The 22,432-nt window shown below is 40.5% G+C and overlaps 2 protein-coding genes across 2 annotated transcripts in view; both read right to left on the bottom strand.

The window, feature by feature from the left end:
- LURAP1L (leucine rich adaptor protein 1 like) overlaps nucleotides 1-22,429 on the bottom strand; it is a 29,757-nt gene extending 7,328 nt beyond the window's left edge. Inside the window, exon 1 of the mRNA XM_080371881.1 lies at nucleotides 21,816-22,429. Within this exon, the coding sequence (XP_080228007.1) occupies nucleotides 21,816-22,367 (552 nt within the window). The 5' untranslated portion in view covers nucleotides 22,368-22,429. The remainder of the gene's footprint in view (nucleotides 1-21,815) is intronic.
- TYRP1 (tyrosinase related protein 1) overlaps nucleotides 1-22,432 on the bottom strand; it is a 63,780-nt gene that overhangs the window by 1,410 nt on the left and 39,938 nt on the right. The window lies entirely within an intron of this gene.

Genomic DNA, 22,432 nt, shown 5'->3' with positions numbered 1-22,432 from the left:
TTATCACATGTTCTTATACCCTTCAATTGTACTTATCAAGCATAATATGTGCAGAGATGTCACTGATTTAATACATGCATTTAGAAAATACTTGCCCTTATACATAATTTGAGTGTACCTCTCTACAAAATGTGTGCCATAACATCTGATGTATGTGTATTCATTACATGCTTTTCCAAAGGACACTAACATCTTAACTTTCAGCTTATTAATTTGAAAAAAACAATACAGTATATAACAAATTTCAATGTCTTCACTCAATTGAGAAATAAGGAAGAAGTAAGATCTGTTCTGCCAGACAATAGATGTTTTATACTATTCTCCTTGTCCACAATCATTATTCAGAAATACAGCATCTGTATTGTTCAGCCACAATGGACTGGAACGGAATCGGTATTGTCAGGAAGCAAAGACTGTGTCTTGTTTTGTCAGAAGTACAATATGGACACAGTTCTTTCCATACTCAAATGCTGTCTTCTCAATATCTGAAGTTACACTGACCTGGTACCATTGTTGAAGAAGTTATTTTAATGTGGTTTTATTCTGTTATATGCTGCAAGGGATTGTACTAGTTCTGGCTGGGAAGCTTCACAGCAGCCAGTATGGGGCTGTGTTCTGTATCTGTGACTGAAACGGCGTTAATAGCATACCGACATTTGAGCAGCTGCCGAACAGTGATCGCATAGCCTCAAGGCCTTTCTGTTTTTCACTTTGCACCCCCAATGATAGGCTGGGGCTAAGAAAGACGTTTGGATAGGACAGAGCTGGGACAGTTGACCAGAACTAACCAATTCCCTGCCTATATGCCCATTATATATGTTGTGCTCAGCAATAAAACCCATGGGTTTCACCTTTCCAACATAGCCATTGCTTGGGGACTGGCTAGGCATTGGTATACTGGTAGGAGACTGTAAGTGACTGACTTTGTATCACTTTTTTTTAATTTTAATTTCTTTCCTTCACTTATTAAACTACCTTTATTACAACCCGTGAGTTTTTCTTGCTTTTGTTCTTCCTGTTCTTTCTCGCATCTCACCAGAGGGGGATGGAGAAGTGAGCGAGCAGCTGGTGGGTGCTTAGTTACCAGCCAGTCAAACCAACACAAACATACTTCAAGGATAGCTAGTAACAGACTGCCTATGTAACTCTCATATGCATTCCCAGCCTCCCTCCCCAGTCCCAGAATGACTCCTGAATTATCCTCAATCCACTATCACAGGATGTAACATAGCTAACCTGGCACTGTGCAAAATAGCTTTACCATTCACAGTTTTAACAATACTGCCCATCTATCATTGTTTCAGACGTGAGGTTTTGAAAACAGATTGACCATTTCACAGCCCTCCTGCTCAAGCCAGTTCTTCTACTCCTACCCATAAATCACGATAAACCATTTGCTCAGCAACTAGGCTGTCATGAAAGCAGTAAATTACCTGACTTCTCAAATACAACTACAGACTTCAGCAACTTGCTGAATATAAGCCAGCTTGGAGACAGCAAATTTCCCAACAGGCCAATGAAGGAAATGTTTAACAGAGCTAGCACCAATATGCCTCTAATCAAACAGTCCCTTTTAAGTAGATGTCTCACATATTTCAGTTCACAGGAATAATTTTTACTCCAAATACATGCATAGCTTCAGCGTTTCTGCAGAACAGCCTTTACTGGGAGTGTTTCTTTGCATTCTTGCGTACTTGAGTCCTCCTCCACCCAGCTACCATATTGTCCCAAATCTCCCATATCAACAGTGTGCTTTTCCTAAAGCAAACGTTAAAAAGTAGCCCACTGTCATCTTTCTTTAACATGCTTTACTTAATCATCTGTTTGATAATACAAAAATGTCACTATAACATTTCTTGCCTCTTACCTGCTTTAGCACAGATACAATCGCATTAGCTCATACTGACTTATGTAGCTGCAACCCTAATGTAGCCATTAGAGTACACAAGGCAGTTCCAAGATGGTTCAGCTAAAGGGATTAAATGCAGTAAAACCTCATCATGTCTCATAGCTCCATTCCTTACGCACTGTTACGGATGCACTTCAGAAATATTCTAAGAGTTTATCATGGTTAATACAAGTATTTCAGAACAGTTTCTACAGCTGCTTTTTGAGTTAAAGGTAGAGCACAGCACCACCATAGGGAAAGTGCATGTCAGTATGTATCAGTCCTCAGCACAAGCTTGTGGTGTACACAGAAATTCTGACAAGACAGCAAGAAAGGAATTCTGGTTACAGGCTAGCTTCTGTATCTTTTTGCTTAGCTTATATAACCACAATAGTGCAGATCACCAGGAAATGTTTAACATTGAACAGCTAGTCATGGCAAAGAATAGTAATTAAATTGAAGTGACAGCATCTTTCAAGTAATGCAGTCTGCTATCATACGTAGGTGGACAGAACAGATCAGCATTCAAACACAACCAGACCTTCAGTCTAGAAAGGATAACTGGCCTAAGCACCTGCCTGTGCCTCCCTCCCTCTCATACTAGTTGTTCTAACAAGGTACTTTTTCCTTGCACAGCTAGCCTTGCTTATGGTCTTCCCTAAGATGATGTGCAACACTGTCATACCTTATACAAGAGACGTTATATATATACACAAACATATGGACATCTGTGCACATACATATATACACATAAATATACAAGTATTCATATTATTTTTACACATACAGTGTTTTTAAGAAAGGATTTGGGTAGATTATTGGTTTTAGAATAAAACTCTTCATGACCAGGGCTGTTAACAAAGACAATTATCACTTCCTGGCAGTCTCCCAAAATAGTGCATGAGCTGTCCCTAGCCTGATCACTTTCCTTTTGGATCAAAGTTGCACTTGCGCTCACACTACAGGCAGAACAGACTTGTTTTTCTGCTGCATGTCTTGCAGATATAGCTTCCAGTCAGCTCCAAAGATAGTGGGTCCCCTTTCCCCTGCCCCCCACCCCCAATGACTAAGCTAAAAATTCTGTTCAATATATCCTTTTAATCTTTCAAAACTGCACCTCCAGTCCCTCTCTGCAGACTACTTCCTTCTAGATTCCTGGGGGTCACATGCTGCTGCTTCTTTTAACTACAGGAAGTCTGCAGGGATATTAATGGTAACCATAAAATGTGGTCTGAGGAAAAGACACTCCTAAATTTATTTTAAAGATACTAGTTTCATTTTTTCCTCAACACCTTTATTTTGTGTGCTGTAAAAAGCCCATAAGTAAAAGAAATTATTGAGTTTGAGTAACAAGGTATTTCCTTCAAGACAAATCTTTTTGCCAGAGCACAGAGAAATAAGTCACTATAAGACATTAAAAACCCCTTAGAAGTTAATGGATTCAGGGAGCCATTTATGTCACTCAGCTCAGAAGTTCTGCTCTGCCTATGATCTCAGGCAGGATTCAAACACTGATCTAGGGTTGGCTACTATGTAATCTGTGTTTTTAAGGCAGTATAATTTTGGACAGATATTTCACAATAAATGGATGTTGGATGGAAACAGCAGCAATATATGGCACCCTACTGAAACCTGTTCAGAGGTTCAGTGTGTGAGCAGAATTAGCAAGTGAAGAGGTTAGATGAAACTGGAGCAGATTCCATCTGTTGTTAAACACTGCTACACCAATCTGTATCACTGATTTTACAAACAGAATTTCAAACCAGTAGAATCTTTCCATGGCAAACAGGTGTGCATGACAACTACAATTTAGAAGTATTGATGCTACTGCTGTTTTCCTTTTTCTAGGGTGTGTCAGAGAGAGCTTTTCACATTCAATTTCTTCTATTTCCCATATCATTCAGGATGAACAGCTCTGTGGCTACCCAGCTATGCCTACCTCCCTTTTTTTTAAAGGCAGGTTACCTCACTCTTCCATGGAATTTGAGGTGTTAGATTTTTAATATTTTTGTTACAATGTCCAAATAATAATTCATTTTGAATTCTGAGTATCCCTTTTGTCACAGAAGCTAATCTTATTCCACTTTCATCATTACAAAGAGAGTAACAATTTTTAGAGTAACTAAGAAAATTAATTCCCAAGGGGAAAGGTGTGAGTGTGAAAAATAAAATAAACATTGATTCGCAACATTTAATTATTTGAGTCTTACAAAGATACAGATTTAGTAAGCAGATACAAAAGTCTATAAAACTCAATTAAACCTCATCAACCAATTATGGGAGAGAATATATATAACAAGCTAAAAAGACCATAAGCAATCAATTTAAAGTACAAAATTCAGAATATGTGAATGCAAGATTATTTAATTGGAGTGACTGAGCTAACTCACACACTTACACACACAGAAGCTTTGTTTATTAAGCAACCACCTTAAAGTATGAGGTATGCCACCTGAAGGCTAGCAAGTTCAGAATGATACTACAATAGCTTCTCAACACCAGTGAGCTAACAAAATGCTTTTTTTCTGCATTTAACATGTGTAAAATAAAAATATAAATGACAGATAAGGGACAAATTTTTGCTCCATGAACACACAGGTTGATGAATATGCTGTGCATAAATGCCATCCTACTTAATTAGTAAATATGCATGCGCAGGACTTTAAAACCCTTGCCTACTTCAAAATTTTCCCACTGATGCAGGATGTTTGCATTGGTTTCTTCATATAATTAAGACACTTTGGGCGATGGCATTTCAGGATCCAGATGACAGAGCAGAATGCCTAGACTGACTTTTGAATTTGAACACTATCTTCAGTATCAACTGTCAAAAAGCCAGGAAGCTTTTAGGCGACAGTGTAAGAACACGGGGTTACTATCTGTAGCTGGAAGGGATCATCTATGCACGGGTGGAACTATAAGTGCTTGTGTGAATGTTCTACATCCACTCTACCGCAAAGTCAACTTGCTTGGAATAACAGAGGCACTACAATAATTTGAACTAACCTAATCAACCTGACACTGTGTGAGCTCTCTCATGTCTTCATATGCATAAACAATGGATGTGGTAACCAAAGTCTGGCACAGATCAAACTAACAGTGAATCAGCGTAGGTGCTCCATTGTTCATCATTATGCCATGTATGTCCGACTGATTTACCTCACCACTATTTTAGGTAAACTACATTTCAGTCAACAGCAATACATGTAGATCAACAGCTTTTTGTGCATCTTGTTTCTTGAGAGCACGGCTTTGTGTTATAACGTATTGCTGGAACGTTTTCCCATTTCTTTCCTCATGTTTTTTAGGCTTCTGGTAATCTTCAGACAATGAGGGAGCACGTACAAACGCTACATATACAAAAGGCAAGTTGACCCACTGTTGATTTATCATTGCAGTTTGCTGACCTAGTTTATTTCTGCAAACTGCACAAGTTACACCAACCCTTCTCAGCCATACTTCCATCATGAGTCACAATAAAAACCTTGTGGCAGGCTACAGAGGCAGTCCTGATCACTTAATTCATGCCTTCTTCTGCAAAAGTGGTTATTTATACTCTTGTTTCTCTTGAAGACTCCAAAATTGTTAAAACCCTCATAGTAGATTTTTAGGCAGCATTTGTTATTATCACTGAAGTCCCAGTTGTTCACAAAGTGAACGGTCATTAAGTCTTCAGTTTCTAACAGCACCCTTGACCTTGCTGGCTTAAGAAGCTCTAGCCTGGTCATGACCTTATTTCAACCTGATGCAGTTCCAGCGCGATCCTGAACCAAATGCTTATGACAAATACCTCTACAGTTCCTTCCATAAAATTTGGCAGCAACATAACAGCTTTGTGAGCAGTTCTTTTTAACTAGGAAAGACAAAGACAGACAGTGTGATTTGGCATCAGCCAGAAGAGGATTCCCCTTCTGTAAACAGAGCGTACCAAACACCCATCACCTAAAGCAAGGAAGCGGGCAGTTCAGATCTGAGCCACCACCAGAATAATCAGGAGGCAGAGCAACTTCATGAAGGAGCAAGTTAACTTGGTAAGCAGTGAGTGTAAAAAATTAACAGGTTTCAAAGACATTTATTTGTGCTACTATGGTTATCATCCGGTATAGGAAATCCCAATATTGCTGATTTACATTCATCTTACAACACTCTTGTGTTATAATACCAATATATTTTGATATGTTCATTTTATACATACTAATCTCCTTCTGACTTCACAGGAAAATACATACCGAGTTATGCAACTGTTTAATTACATTATCTCTGTAGCAAAAAAAGTGGATCTAAAGGCATCTTTCTACCTCCCCGAAATGTGCATGAGCCTTTTCTGTGGAGCATCTGTGGGCAGCTTGTCATTTTCATTAACACCCAGTAAAATCTCAATGATTTGGATGAATCATCATCATTGTTTAACACCAGCTGGCAAGTAAGTACCATGCAGTCACTTGTTTGCTCCCTGCCACTCTAGAGGGATGGAGAGGAAAATTAGGAAAAAGGTGAAACTTGTGGGTTGATACAGGAAGAACTTAATAATAAATATAAAATAAAAGTAATAATAACAACAATTATAATAAAAAAGGGTGGGGGGAGAGGAATAAAACCCAAAAGGAAAAGAACCCACCCAAGGGATGCACAATACAATTGCTGACCACCTGCTGACCGATGCCCAGCCAGTCTCCAGGCAGTGCCTGGCAGGCCCTGGCCACCCCCGCCCAGTTCATATACTGAGCATGCCATCCCATGGTATGGAATACCCCTTTGGCTGGTTCAGGTCAGCTGTCCTGGCTTGTCCCCTCCCAGTTTGCTGTGCCCCTCCAGCCCTCTCGCTGGCAGGGCCTGAGAAATGGAAGGTCCTTGACCTAGTATGAACATCACCCAGCAACAACCAAACCCATCAGCATGTTATTGACATTGTTCTCACACCAAAAACACAGCACTGCACCAGCAACCAAGAATAAAAAAATAACTCTATCCCAGCTGAAATGAGGACAATCATTTACTCAGTAGGCTACAATTTCTATTTTTTTTTTAATTTATACTGTTGAAGGTATCCTCTATGCTTAAGTAGAACACAAAATTCTCAGCACAAGAATCTTTTTCTTGGATGTTTGTTTTAGAATTTTGGCCATCTTTTTATTTTACAGTGAAAAAGAAGAAACAGTTCAAATACCTACTAAGTAAGTATGACTATGATTATCGGAAAGAAACATGCCATAATCAGAGAACAAGCAATAGGACCACCCCCACCCCACCCCGCCATTAGTTAGTTAAGTCCCTATTTCACCAACTCCTCCCCAAATGAAAAAAAAAAAAAAAAAATACTAAATCAGCTCTTTAAATACAGAAACACATCAGAATTCAGAGGGAGAAATATCCAGCCTCAGAAGGATGAATGAATATGAAAGGAAGGTCCTAAATATTTTAGAGCTTAGTTCAATGAACATTAAAAGGAGCAGCAAGGAAACGTAGGATTTTCCGAAGAGTAAAAAGCCTCTAATGCTATTGGAAGTTTTTACTGAACATTTCCAAATATCTCCTACTGCTGTCATAAAAGCAGCATCTGACCTTAGAAATGGACCTGCTGTGACAGAGGTGAAAATGCTTCGAAAAATCCATACTATGGACCCACATATATTGACAGACGAGATAATAACAGCGCAAACGTTGAGGTCAATACACAGTGGTAATAATCAGCTGTGGATGTCAAAGTGTCATGGCAGACTGACAATCACAGCATCACTGTAGTGGTGTTCTAGACACCACACTGCACAGGACTATATACATCTTCCACACCAACATGATATGGCACTGGGTCTCAACAGCGTAATTTTTTTTTTTTTTTTTTTTTTTTTTTTTTTTTTTTTTTTTTTTTTACCATTGGATTTAACTCTCTGCCTCATTTATGCTTGACTTGACCAAAACATGATCTTACAAATAGAGCACAAAAGCTGGATAAAGTATCTGTTAATTTCTGAATTAGGTTTGGTTAATGAGCACTCCAGACCTGCTAATCCCTTTAAAATTCCTTAATATCAGTACTGGCACTGTGTAGGTATGCTCAAAAGCATAGAACTAAAATACAAGTGAAAGAATATAATGGGTTTTGCTTACAGGTATATTCAAAGTTTGAAAATGTTGCTTTTACCAAGACAGTGATCCTCACTTCATTATCATTTTTAAAAGGAAGGGAAAAAAATAATCAAGAAAAAACTTGCAACTTGTTTTAAGTCAGAACTGAGACGTGACATTATTGAAGATAAAACACTGGAGACAAATCTGAACTTTCATAATACCACTGCAGAGACACATAAGATTAAAAAAGTGTAACATCTTTGTCTGAATCTCCCCAGAATTCAAAATTAGATTATTTTTGTAATAATTCTGTGGCCCTGGAAATTAAGTAGGTCCTGTTAAAAGTGTATTATTAACCTAATAACCAAATCTTTACTAAGAGGAAAATCCCACTGTATTTACTGAAGGTTTATATGAGTAAGAATAAAAAGGAAATTCAAGACAGCCTTGTAATTTTAAGTGATCAAATGTCCTCTTAGAACTGCTTTAATAGAGTTAGAAAGTGATGTGCTGATCACTGGATTTTTCTTCCCCTATGAAAAAGTTATGATCACCATGTTTCAGCGCTAAATCTTTTCACTTATTGAATAAAAATGAGTCAACATCTTATCAAATAAGGTTTGGTTTTGGGTTTGTTTTTTTTTTTTCCCCTAATTTTAATCTGTGCTCTATTTGAAGTTGCATGTCTTTCAGATTCAGTCTTATTTTTTCTTTTAAATCAAAAACTTCAACCAAATTTCCCATTGTAATCACCATCCTGCTAAAATACATTTTGTACACAGGCTTTGTGCCCATCTGAATGTGGCAGCAAATTTGAGATCTTTCAGATAAAAGAAAGAAAACTTGAGTATTTTGAATCTTTTCACCAAAAATACCCTTCCAAACTTCCAATAATCTATGAATAGTTAACTACTTTAGTTCTTTCTCACTCGCTAAGACTGTATCAAACAGCTAGCTGCCAACCTGCACCCAGGATCTCCAGGTTAAAAAGACAGAAGTAAACAAGAGGCTAAAACCATTTTTAGCAAGCTGAAACACAGAATTTGGTCAAAACAGTTAGCCAGGAAGGCTGCTGCAGGCTATCCTAGCTGCAGCTTTTGAGCCCTTTTGGCTCAAAAAGCCCAGTGACCCTTCAGCTCTCACAGAACACACTGCAGTAACGCATTCTAAAGGCCACAAGGCAAGATTACCCAGATCATAAAGCGAAAGGATATATTATAAATTAAATAAACAGAAATCCTACGCTTGTCGCTAAGGTCACCTCATAAGAAGGTAGCAGCAGTAATCAGTGTTGAACTATAAACCTCAGAACAAACCCAGGCGCTCTAGGTACCAGCCTTTCCATACTATTTGATCCCTCCTCTAACCAGTAAACATCATTCAAACCATATGGCGCAGCTTCTCCTACACCACTCTAGTTCATATCACATTGCTCTTTTTATACCTAAACCTGCTCTTGGTAAAGATTTCTACATAGCAGACTACTGGGGCAGTATGGCTTGATCCTAGTTCAGCAAAGAATATTAATCATAACCATCAGTGCAGTTACCAGAGGTATGAGTAGAGGGGAAGGAATCAGGGTCATTGGTTACATTTCCCATTTCTCCTTCCACTGAGGAAATGCTACCTACTAAGCTAGTTGTGAAGCAGAAATAAGGTGCAAGACTTGCACCAGATGGCTAGGAAAAGACAGATACTGCCTTTGCCAATAATCAAGAGTGACCTGAAAAGTGAAAGTAGACAACAAGGGACACAATAGAGTTGAACTAGAGAAATACAGCTGTATTCAAAAAGGGCTGTTAAGGCTCTTCTGAAGTAATTTCATCATTAAATTTCAACAGACTACAAATTAATAAAAATTAAGGAGAGAAATGACAAAATCTTACATATCATATGGTGGTTTGGGCTGCGTTTCTTTTTTCCTCTGAAATGGGAGGACTGCTGCTCTGCACATAATTAGCTATATGCATTGATGGTCATTGTGAGCTACCTCATGTGCCTATGGGGAAACCAACTGTGCCTCCACTCTATCCCTCCAGTCACAGCAGCCACTGCTGGGTGCTAATGCAGGAGTACATAAATTCCATAGGCATGTGAAGTTTAAGAAAATTACTATTGCTTTGGCATGCTAGTAGTATTGTTCTTCTCTTGCAAAGAGGTTTTCCCTTCTATTGTTTCAGGATTTAGTTTTCCACAAACCCTGTAATGCTAGAAATCTGTCACAGGCCACCACTTGAGACTAAAATATTTCAGGGTATGGCACAATTGTCCCATGATGTATGGATAGTCCATTAATGGTTACAGTGGCTGAAGTGGCCATGTGAAGGCAAAATGTGTTTGTAATCACAGATCAGGAGAAGTCTTCTAAAATTATCACTTGGACTTCATGATTGCTTCTCTCTATAGTTTTAAGATGACTAGAACAATAGTCTAAAGTCAGAGTTTACCATGACTCCTTGAATGACTTCTCAATGCTGTCATGTTTTAGCACGGATGCATCCAAATTCTGTTAGAAAACCTTCTGCCCATGGAAAGGATTCTTCAGTATTCAACTGCATTAAAACATGACACTGCCACTGTTTTATCATGTACTTTGTTCAAAACACACATCATTTGGTTTTGCCCAAAAAGGAAAGCTGTATAGGTCTGGTTGCTGATACAGACCAATTCAGGCTTATGATATAGCTGGAACAGGCCTTCTCCAGCCACCCTTCCAAACTTCACTGGTTTTCTAAAGAGATGGCAAACCAATGCACATCCCACTTCTGCTGGCACAGAAATGCTTCACTGTTTCCTCCTTGCTATCAGGACTGTTTCCTAGTAATTTAGGATTATTGGAAAGGTCAAGGTCAGAATCTGAAGCTCCATAAGTTTTTTTTTAAAAATACTGTTTACTGAAAAATGTGTAAGAGGGTTGTGTCCAATGTTTGCTATGTTTCATAAGCACATATAAGAGTTACAAAAAGCAGTGCAACCCTTTCAAATAAAAGATTTCTTTAAGCCAGTGGAAACTGTAGTAAGACAAAAAAGCCTCGCTTAGATAAATGCAAAGCAACAGAGCTATTCTACCTTTGTTTCTACCCTGAGGTAAAAATGTGGGAGCTTGGAAACACTCAACACATTTCTTACATTATAATTCCTGAATGTGTGCTTCTTTCTGTATGGAGAGAGGTAGGTTTCATGGCCAAAGTAGCAATGCAATAAAATTACTCTCCTTCTGGAAGCATTTTAGTCATGAATGCAGCTGGTATCTAACAACAGTGAACACAATTACAAATTAAGCCATTAAACTGTTTATAAAAATCTGAAACTCCCAGTAGTTAAACAGGAATTTAGCACTGCTTTCCAGACACTAAATGCTTTTGCTTCACCTGGTACTGTACCCAGCAGGGTCATACAGTATTAAGAGAAGTTTATTTTAGAGCACAGCAAATGAAACATTCAGATAACTTCTCCTAGTAGCTTAGCTAGTGTGTGTTTCCTGTTAAAGTAACAAATGTGCCATACCATTCCCTTGATAAAACACAAAAATTAAGAAATGTCACGTTGGTAGGGAGGGAAGAGAAGGATTAGGTTGCTGACAGCAGGGCAGCATAACTGTGCCAGTATTGCTGCTCTTTGTGTTTAGGGAAGCTCTGGGAAAGGTTGCATATTCTGTCATAACAGAGTAGCTAGCTTTTACTGTCCTCTCCTTATTTTCTCTTATGGCAGGAGGCAAAACTTTGGAGCAACTTTGAGAGGGGAATCCTCAAACACATTTTATTCCACACAGTCATCCGCAGGTAGGCAGAAGAACTCACTGCTGGAACACAGCACAGGTTATTTTTGAAATAAATGACCATCCAAATATGCTTCTAGATTTGAAAAAAACCTTGAGCTGTGTTGTTTATACTTTTCAAAACTGCCCAAAGTGGCTTACAGGCTCTCTGGATGCATTTTGGTCACTTAAGTTTGGTTACCCTCCAGACTAGGGTTCTTTCCAGTTGGTTATCATGAACACTCCCCTGACATAGTCTGGCATCTCTTGAAGCTTGCAAACTGCTCGGGGACATTGAATGAATAGCTTTTGAGAACTCATTGAGGAGAACGCCCCAGGATGTACCTACCAAGCCCACCAGTTGCTTTGGACACAACCCAGCTCTCACTAGAGACAAAGACATGGAAAGACATCCATTGACACCTAAGCTCTAAATGGCTGATGACAAAAAGAAAGCATGTTAAAAGCTGTGAAAAACAAAGAAGATTATTTCAGTAAGTCTAGTTAAAAATCTGTCTTTAAACCACATCCTCCAATACTGGTTACTTTACAGAACAGTCTAGACCCATTGCACACACCAGTCTTAGTGATGTTTTAATTTGACATAAGCCACTACATAGTTGTGAATTCAACAACTACTGAAATCAGTATCCTAATCAGACACCTATCAGCTACAGGCAAACAAATAGCAATACCATGCTGATTACAACACAACGGTTTCAATGGATGCATACAAGAATATTCTCTCTGTCATTCTAGGTTTTACTCCTAATACAGCTACAGTTTGCTAAAGACTCAAAATAAGAGCATACTTGGCTCTAGGGGTACCAAGGCCATTTGTACACTCACATGGCTCAGCATCATGGTACAGGGTAAAATCAAGCTCAGAAAGCAACTTAATCCTGGGGCAAGGTGTACTTCCTGCATAACCAGCTTTACTATAGCCAGTGCAGGCACAGGTTTCCCAGCTAGATCTGGTTTGTAGCCATTTAGCTGAAAAAGGAAATACCCCAAATGTGCAGGAATGTTTTATCTTCTACATTAAAGAAACATCATTATTTTAATTATTAATCTCCTCCCTGGCTTTTATTGCAGCCATATATTTCAGAACAAGTATTTCAACTTCTTCCTCAAACTCTGCAGCAGTCACTCCTACCCAGTTCTCTCTCTCCAATTCTTCTCCAGTCCTCGAGAATGTATTCTGTCTGCCACAAAAAAAAAAAGCTAAAGAGATCAAGATTCAGAGGTTTAAAATTTTTTGTATTACAATTCCCTTTTGCAACTAATTGAAGTTATCCAATGACAAGGATGTTATTTCAAAACTCTGCTTGAAAACAACTGCAGTATGTACAAGGATGCAAGGGAGAACAGCTAGAGCGACCAAATACCTCCACACTAACAAGGAAAAAAGGTAAACGAAAACCTTACAGAGTTTGGTGGGTTGTGGGTTTTTTTTTGCTGGTGGTTCCCCCCAAGCCCCAAGCATTTAGTAAACTAACAGGCCAAAACTGGATAACCTTGCTTTTCAGAGTTGCTATGCTGATGGACACCCTCACATTTCAGTTCAAATTCAAGTTTCTCCTGTTTCCTCCTTTAGTTGATTTTAACATTTGCAACTAACAGCTTGTACAGCATTGTAAACAACGTAACAGCTTTCTGAGAAGCCTGCAAAAAGCCATTTTTGTTGAAACTATTCTAGAGCAGTATTTGGTCAAGCTACTTCTGAGTCATCACAACTTCTAAAGTCATCACTTTCCTTTATCCCTCCAACACAGAAGGTCTGCATTCACAAAAGCCATGCTAAGGTTTCAAGTATTGCCTGTTCCCTGTGTTTCACTAACAATTTAAAAATACTGACAGAGAAGATTACAGACTGTGTAGGGGACATACCTTCTTTATTGGAGGTGGCCTCAGCACTGCTACTTCCGAAATACAGACACTGACACACCCATGCCATCTTAGGGTCCATTGTCCTACTGGATACTAGCTCTCATTCCACACCAGCAAGGAGAACTGCATGGTTGAAGCCAAAATTCAACACCGAGAAAAACTGGTGTGAAGGCAAAAATAAATCCACCACACGTAAATGCTTGTAACTAGCAGCCTCACTTACGACAGCGAGGGCTGGAAAACCAAGGCTGCAAGTCTGCCTTTATAACAAGTTTCCCCTTTTACTATGAGATTGACCATAATTTTTCTGTTCAGAGCTCTTCCACCTATACAAACAATAATCTGTGACCCATCTTTTGGAACTGCTTACATGCAAGATGCCCAAATTCTATGGTTATAAATGTAGGCGAAAATCCAAGACAGAAATTGTACTCAATTTTATGAGATTCCAATTGCTTTCCATCAGTTCAGATCCTCTATCTTTTTACTTCTGTAAGTTCGCCCTCATTTGCTCCAGATACCCGCATCCAGCCCCTCTTCCAGGCCATGGACAAGTAGGAAATCAACATGTCTACTGTGGAAGGTTTCCTAGGTTTTGAGCTTGAAGGCAGAGAACAGACAAATGATCTTGTAACCTTTAAAAAATGAATTAAAACATAAGTCTTTTAACTGTTTACTGCTAGGGGAAAAAGTATCAAGGACTAGAAATGCACTTATGGGCCATCACCTCTGTTAAGTATATTTAGTTGGTATTGTGCATTTCAAGTTTTTCTTGCTTACACACAAAAGGTACTTTCCAATTATTGTTAGCCGTAAGTATCCACAGAAAAAAAAAGTACCCACACAAAATTATGATGGTCAAAGGGCTGGAGAACCTGCCTTATGAGGAAAGACTGAAGGAGTTAGGTCCTCTTTCCCTGGAGAAGGGAAGTCTTGTGCGTGGACCTCATCACAGTACTTTAAGGGCAGCTACAAGGAGGATGGAGGCTCTCCCTTCAGAAGGAGCCATGTGGAAAAGACAAGGCAGAAGTTACACCTAGAGAGGTTTCATCTTGATATAACAGCGATGCATACAGTGAGGACAACCAACCACTACGACAACCTTCCCAGGGATTTGGTGGAGTCCCCATTGCTGGAGGTCATCAAGATGTGATTGGACAGGGTGCTCCATAATCTCACCCAGACTCTCTTTTGCATGAAAAATTGAACCAGATGACCTTTTCCAGTCCAGACTATTAAAATCATGCTGTTCTGATTTAATCAGAAAATTGGTCATCTATTTGCTAAAAGCTATTCTAAGTCACTTAAACTGCAGAGCTCTGTGCAGAAAGGGTTTAGTTTTCATGTCTTTTCATTACACATTATCAACAAACAGACTTTAAAAGGCAACTTCGAGACAAAATACTTCCTCTAGCCTTGAAACAAAGTAACCAGGAAAGAAATATCATGAAACAGTAAGACATATTCTTTGAAATGAGAGCTGGCAAAAGTCTACCTGTACATGATACTGAAAAGTTGAAGACAAAATTCTAATATTTGGTTTGGAGTTTTATAAAGCAGGCATTCTTTATTTTCAGTGCCAGATGCATGGGGGGATAAGTTCTGTCCAACATGCATACCAACTCTGCTCCCTATTTATCTTTCTATGGCTGATCTATACATATTAATAACATTTCTGAGAAACTATTAGCATATTCATTACAGTTCCATTAACTACTTATTGTATCTACACTCTTACTACATGTGTGTGGCCCAATGGGTTGGGGGTCCTCTGGTGGTAATTTGGGACATCTTCATCCTTTCTTCATCCTCTTTCCCATCTTCCTCTTGTTCTTTTCATGACCTTCTCTTCTTCTGGCTCTGTTTCAGCACTTTTGGCTCATGTCTTGGTTTCAGACCCATTCTTATCTACTTAGTAGCTAAACTATACAATGCAGCGTTCTAGTAGTAGCTGAACTACATAATACAGTGTTGTTCAGCTTGGCCATGTCATCGGTACACAGTTGCAACATTTATAGTTAAGCACACTGGTAAAATTCCTCCAGTATCACACGTGGCAGTCTAACTGGAAGCCTTGAGTGAAGTATCTCTGATTGTTGTGATAACTCATACAGGAGACAGAAGCACCTGGTATCTCGCACTGATGCTCTTAGATAAGGTATCAGCAATGTTCCACAGACTCTTGGTGAAGTAGCTAGAAACGTAAGCACATACTCATCAGTACTTCCTGGGGATATAAGCACTTCAACAGCTGCTGTAGCTGAATCAGAACAGCTGGAAGGTCTAAGAGCAACATGGAGATGGTTCCACAATTCAAATCCTTTTGCCAGGCACCATGTGAGATCTGCCAGTCAAAAGATATGTTTAAAATTGCATTAATTTAAATAAACTTGCTCACCTTCTCCCAAAGATACTCTGAAAAAGTGGAAAACTTGGTAAAGTTCCAGTACTATAGTTAGGTTACAACTTTTTCTTGCTAGACTGGATCATTTTCCCTAAGGATCTATCTACAAATCACTTTTAACACAATTATCCCAATATCACTGCCCAATCATACATAAAACTTACAAACTCCTCTGCCAATCAAGCAATTCTGAGGCTACAAAGGAGAGAGCTCATTAGCAAGACCCAAGATTACCAGCTTTTTCAGTGCACTTCAAGAGGACTTGGAGAAATGGATATATTTCCATTTCTGTATGCCTTCTTTCTACTTCCAAGAAAAGCCTCACTTCAGGGATTCACTGAATCACTAACCAAGGTTAATCAAACTCTCCTACACAGGCTTGAGGCTTAGCCGCTAGTAATTCTATATTTATGATCTTATCTTCAATCAAGTTTTTAAGCAAAAATTCCCATTAATCTAATAGAAAACCAGCACCTGATACAAAGCTTTGCAACTGATGACTAGACATACTGAACCAGATCTTGGCTTCAATTAAGTCAGTTGGTGTTATCACACAAAACAGTGGAAGTAGCAGCCTGTACCTACAGCATGTGTTAAAGAGATGTTTCAAGTCACAGCTGTTGACTTTTTAAAAAGGCTCTTTAAAGAATCTAATCAAGGCAGACCCCCCACACTGTGGATCTAACAAATCTAAGCAAATTTAAGTTGTTCAAGCTCTTAAAAGCTGGTAGAATAGAGTCAAAGCAGCTCTGCCCTCCAACCTGCACCTTCATTTCCATGCTAAGACTGTATTAAAAAAAATACGTAAGAATGAGAAAAGGACTGGCGTTGTAATGATCATATTTGTCTAATTTCAATCAATAAAAAATAATTTTAGTTCTTTGGTCTTTACTTTTGTCAGGGCTCCATATTAATCAGCCTTTTACAAATACACTAACACAGAAGTAGAAGAACAAAGGGGGAGAAAACTCAACTAATGAGAAAGCATAGGAACATGCCTCTATCCCAAATAACTTAAGCTTAAGTCTGACACACTCAGCTTCTTGGGAATAGTGTTGTTTCCATTTCTTTATCCCTTCACCCTAAGAACTGCTGCACTCAGAATACCCAGTTCAGCCTTCAGACTCATTAACAGTATCTGATCCTCAGCAGTGCTTACTGGAAGGAATCTCAGCTAAAAGTCCCAGCAATGCAATCTACCTCTCACCTCCAAGACACAGTTTACCTTTTCTGCCCAAAATATTTTTATGCAAAGCATGCTATTTTTTTGCTGCATGTAATGCAGACTATACTCTGGCTTTCAAGGAAACAAAGAGTTGATTTGGGAAACTTGAATGAAAAGAAGAAAAAACATACTTTCTTTGGTTACTCTTTGAGTATCCCCAGAACTTTTGAAGGAGAAATGAGGATTTTTAAGCAGTATCATTTTGGGCTGCAGAATGAACCTCACTGATAATTTACTGCAGTGCATAGCTGTTGAAGTCATGTGTATTGAATGGTGACCTTAGGAGCATGACACAACACAAACAGGACTGCAGCTATAAAGGGTTATTAATGCGCCAGTGGAAGATTCAATGTAAAAAAAAAAAAAAAAAAACACACAGGAGGAAAAAGTTTAATATTAAAATTGTGACAAATTTAATACTGAATCAAGGGCACATTGGCTAGCAGGAGGCACTCCTCATGTCCTAGGCTGACCAGAACACAGTGTTTTGACCCACACAGGCAGTTACACCTTGCTTCTCCTGTTATTTGATGGTCTTATGCCTTGAAGGTTTTCAGAATCCAACAGAGTCTCCACCACAGCCTTGGTGGGGCAAACTGAAGGTAAAGGAGGGGAAGGAGGCCTGACAGGTCCATATTTCAAGAAAGGTACTCCATGGTGCTTTGTGTGATCCAGTGACTACCAGCAAAAATAAAGCTTGAGGGCAAAAGCAGCATACACTGGGAGCAGCAAAAGGATCTGAAGCAAGGTGCAAGCCTCAAGGCCTTTAGTTAGCAGATGTATTGTTGCTACACACACCCCTCCCTGATCTGTAAGGTGCTTCAACTTACAATAAAAAACAGCATTTCAAATCAAGTATTGACACATTTATATGCTTATCTCTTAACATTCCCCTGCAGCAGATGACACAGGAGAGGTGATCACTTCCACCATTTCATTCACGCTTTTCCAGCCCAAGGTCATGACAACTTGACGAGAGGGAGCTCCCAAAGCTTCCACCATATCTCTCTTCTGAAGAAGTATCCAGTCCAACAGCTACCACTACTTTTTTCTGAAGAAAGACAAGCACTAGTTTCTCACATATCAGACAGATGGAAGAACAGAAGATCATTTTATTTGGAAGGACAAAGTGTGCATTGGCAGGAAAGGAGATGGCCCTCTAGTTTTAGATGAATAAAACTTTCCACCTACTTCCACTCCTGTACATCTGAATTTACTCTGGGCACTGGAAGGATTAAATGCAGCCTGAGATAAGGCTTGGTGTCTACTCCCGAGCATTACAAACAGGTTAAGGTAAGCTTTCCTTGTTCTTTACTGTCAGGGGCCAATCAACAGGATGTCAGGGAACACAGTGGTATTTTATAGTAGCTATGAGCCAGAAAATAATGAGAGAACATAGCAAACAGTAAAATACCTCCTTAGCAGAGTACTGTGCCATAGTTTAACTCCAGCGAGCAGCTAAGCACCTCTCCCTCATTTGCTCACTCCACCCTGATGGGATGGGGGAAGAGAATCAGAAGGGTAAAAGTAAGAAAACTCATGGGTTAAGATAAAGATAATTTAATAGGGAAAGCAAAAGCTGTGCATGCAAGCAAAGCAAAACGAGGAATTCATTCACCACTTCCCATGGGCAGGCAGGTGCTCAGCCATCCCCAGGAAAGCCGGGCTCCATTTTGGGAAGACAAAACACCGTCCCTCTGAACATCCCCTCCATTCCTTCTTCTTCCTACAGCTTTATATACTGAGTATGACATTATATGATATGGAATATTCCTTTGGTCAGCTGGGGTCAGCTGTCCCAGCTGTGTCCCCTCTCAGCTCCTTGTGCCCCTCAGCATCCTTGCTGGCAGAGTGGGGTGAGAAACTAAAAAGGCCTGGGTGCTGTGTAAGCCCTGCTCAGCAATAATGAAAAAATCCCTGTATTTTCAATGCTGTTTTCAGGCCAAATCAAAAATACAGCCCCATACAACCTGCTAAGAAAATTAACCCTACCCCAACCACAACCAGCACACACAGTCAAGAGCTTTGGGATCAGCGTGATTTAAGCACAATGATAATGCAAAATATACTAAGGCAGTATTTTTGTTTATCAGATTTAGTTGAAATTTGTCAGCACAGACACAGTCATTGTGACTAACAATAGCTGTGGGAAAGGACAGAAGTTGAGGTGCACAACTGCACAATTTGTATAAAGCAGTTAAAAAAAACACCACAACAAAACACAACAGCAAATAGCCACATCTGTCCAAAATATCTTCATTAACAAGAACAAGAACACAAGAAGATAATGAAACAGCACTGCTCAGTATCAGAGATCAAGATGTCAGCGCAGTAGTCCATATCAAGTTTTTATATGTGACTAAGAGGAAAGCATGAATAACCTAGTTTTGTAAATGCTTACAAAAAGTTTGCTTGCTTGCTTCAGACAAAAAAAAAGCACAGATGTGACTACCTGAAGTTCAGTGAGTGGGCTGCAGAAGCTGGCATCATAGCACAACTAGAAAAAGAAAGCTTGATGGATGACACTTGATTTTCTAAACTTCTAATCTTTCCATTTTTTGCATGTTTACTACTGCAGCAGCTATAAACTACTTTGCTACATGTTCAAGGCCTCTTAGGCCTTGCAGCAAAGCCAAAGAAGAATATGTTAAAAAGTGGTGTAAAATAATAAGCTAGATAGAAGTTTTGGTTCTGTTTTAGGAATGATGTGCAGTTAAAAAAAAAGTGAAACATAGAAGGAAACTACGATTTTTACCCAATATTGTTCTTAAATTGATCAGACCTGTAAAATGTCACAAAGCAAGCTGCAGAGGGGAAAGCAACAGATTAATAACCTTCAGAAAGTTTAAGGATAGAGGAAAATCCTTACGTTGCTAAAGAGAGTAGAGGAAAACCCCAGGAAGACTTCCATGCTCTGGACTACTGAAGACAGCTGAAAGCATGAAAGACATAGTGTAGCCATACTTCACCTTTTACTAACAGTCATTATATTGGTGGTTTAAAGGCCTGGACAAGAGACTAGAAATCAAACAGGGGAAAAGTGTGTAACAGAATTCCCCTTACTTGGCATGAGCAATGAGTTCAGCTGTGAAAGTCAGTTATTTAAGTGACAAAGAATAGGAGAGGTCAAGGATGTTGGAACTAAAACCTTCACATTGAGGGCAGGGAGGAAAAAAAGAAACTAAGTGGCAGGAGGAAGAAGAGGCAGATAGAAGATTGTAACATGAAACTTGCAAGTGTCAAGTAGGTGAAGAGAGCAATTAGAAACGAAAAGGTGATGAGGGCAAGTCACTCATTTTTTGCCCCCCTTAATAGGCCTGTCATGACATGTCTAGACAGCCACGCCACGTACTCTGGCTACCTTATTTATTTCCTTTGCAGTCTGCCATCCCTAACAGTTTTACCTGCAGGTCACTCTACAACGCTTGTGCAAGCTTAACACTGAAAAATAAACATGAGATATGCTGACAATGTGGATCAGTGTTAAAACTGAAATTCACAGCGATCATTGTGATTTTTAGTTCGATTTGTGAGGATCTCTTAAACCATATGAAGCCACAGAACAGCAAGCGTGATTTGTAAGTTACATCTCAAGATTAACATCATCATCTTGGCTATCCCCTCAGAATATCCATTCTTGATTTCTCTCCCCCCCAACATGCTTATTTTTTAAGCACTCTTACAAACCCACCCACCTTTTGCTTATCTATCTCTATGTAAGGCTGCACAGGGACTGATGGTATGGCATTTACTTGTTCAAATAGGATGAGATTGCTTTGTTTGCTGTAAATGGCTAGGCTCCAAGACAGTTGCATACAGTCATCTCAACAGATTGCCAACAAAATCCTCATCCCAACAAGATCAAATTCCATACTGCTTTCAAATAATTTTAGTGGCAAGAGCTATGGAAAGAACTGCTACCAAAGAAAGTCTTCTGGGACCTCACATAACAATGACACTCTAATAAAAAGTGGAAGCCAACTACGCCTGCACATGTGAAATACTCTGCATCATCAGAATCTTGTCTGCTGGGTGTTCACTAGTTGCTTGCTCACTTGCTTGCAAAAAGTTTGTTTGCCTTAAAAAAATGATGCCAGTTTTACAGCACCATCAAAAAAAAAAAAAAAAAGTTAATACTGAGATGGTGTCACACCAAGTAGGACAAGCACCTGCATTAAGACAGCAGGCATGTCATCAGTTCCGAACTAAATACAGCACTGTCCCATCACAGACCACCGGCAAAAAAAAAAAACCCTCTCAGCCAAATTACAAGTAGTTGTTTGCTCAAGAATCACCGTGCATCTTCTGCAGCCTGTTTGGAGTTAAGGAAGTCTCTGAAGACCAACGTCCAGAAATTGAGTCACTGAATAGCAGGCCAAATTTTCAGCCCAAAAGATCCAGCACCTCGTTAGGCATTACTCATCAGCAGGAAACAGGTGCGATGCAGAAAAGGCATTTACAACGGGGGGGGGCCGCGCGTTATTTTCTGCACTGACGCCCCCGCTGCCAGCGCCTCAGACGACCCGACGCGGCGCACCGCACCGCACCAAACCCCGCCGCCAAGGGGCCCTCGGCCACTCACCATCTCCTGCCGCAGGAGGTGAAGTTTCGTCTCCAGCCGGGCCAGGGCGGCGGCGCGGCGGCTGCCGGGGGCTGCGGCGGCGGCGCGTCCCGGCAGCTCCTCCCCGCGCAGCGGCCGCGCCAGGCTCTCGGGCACTTTGCGCCCCAGCTTTTGCTCGACGTCGCGGAGGTCTGGTGGGACGCCGGGCTCCATGGCTTGACCCGGAGGGGCCCGCGGCAGCGGCGCCAGCACTACCTGCGGCCGCCCGGCCGCCGCGAGGGCGCGGAGGCGCGGTAATCCGCGGTGGCGCCGGGGACGGCGGCCGAGCCTCGCAGGTGACCCGCCGCACACATGTGGATTTCCTGGGCCAGCCCGACCCTCCCCCCGCCGCCCTGCTCTGCCGCGGCCCCGCTGTGCCACCGGGCGCAGAGACAAAAGCAGGAGGGCTGAGGCGACGGAGAAACCCCCCGCGTAAGCCAAGGGGTGCGGGGGACGCCCCGCCGGCGGCTGCCTGCCGGCCGCCTGCCCTGCCCGCCCGCCCTGCCGGCCCGCTCGCACCGGGACCCGAGTCATCACGCGTCTCGGCCAGCTGCAACTTTAAAGCCCGCTGGCAGGTGGAAGCGGCGCGGCGCGGCCCT

The sequence above is a fragment of the Falco punctatus genome (genome assembly GCF_963210335.1).
Source record: "Falco punctatus genome assembly, chromosome: Z".
NCBI classification, from domain to species: domain Eukaryota; kingdom Metazoa; phylum Chordata; class Aves; order Falconiformes; family Falconidae; genus Falco; species Falco punctatus.
This window is presented reverse-complemented; position numbering and strand designations above follow the sequence as displayed.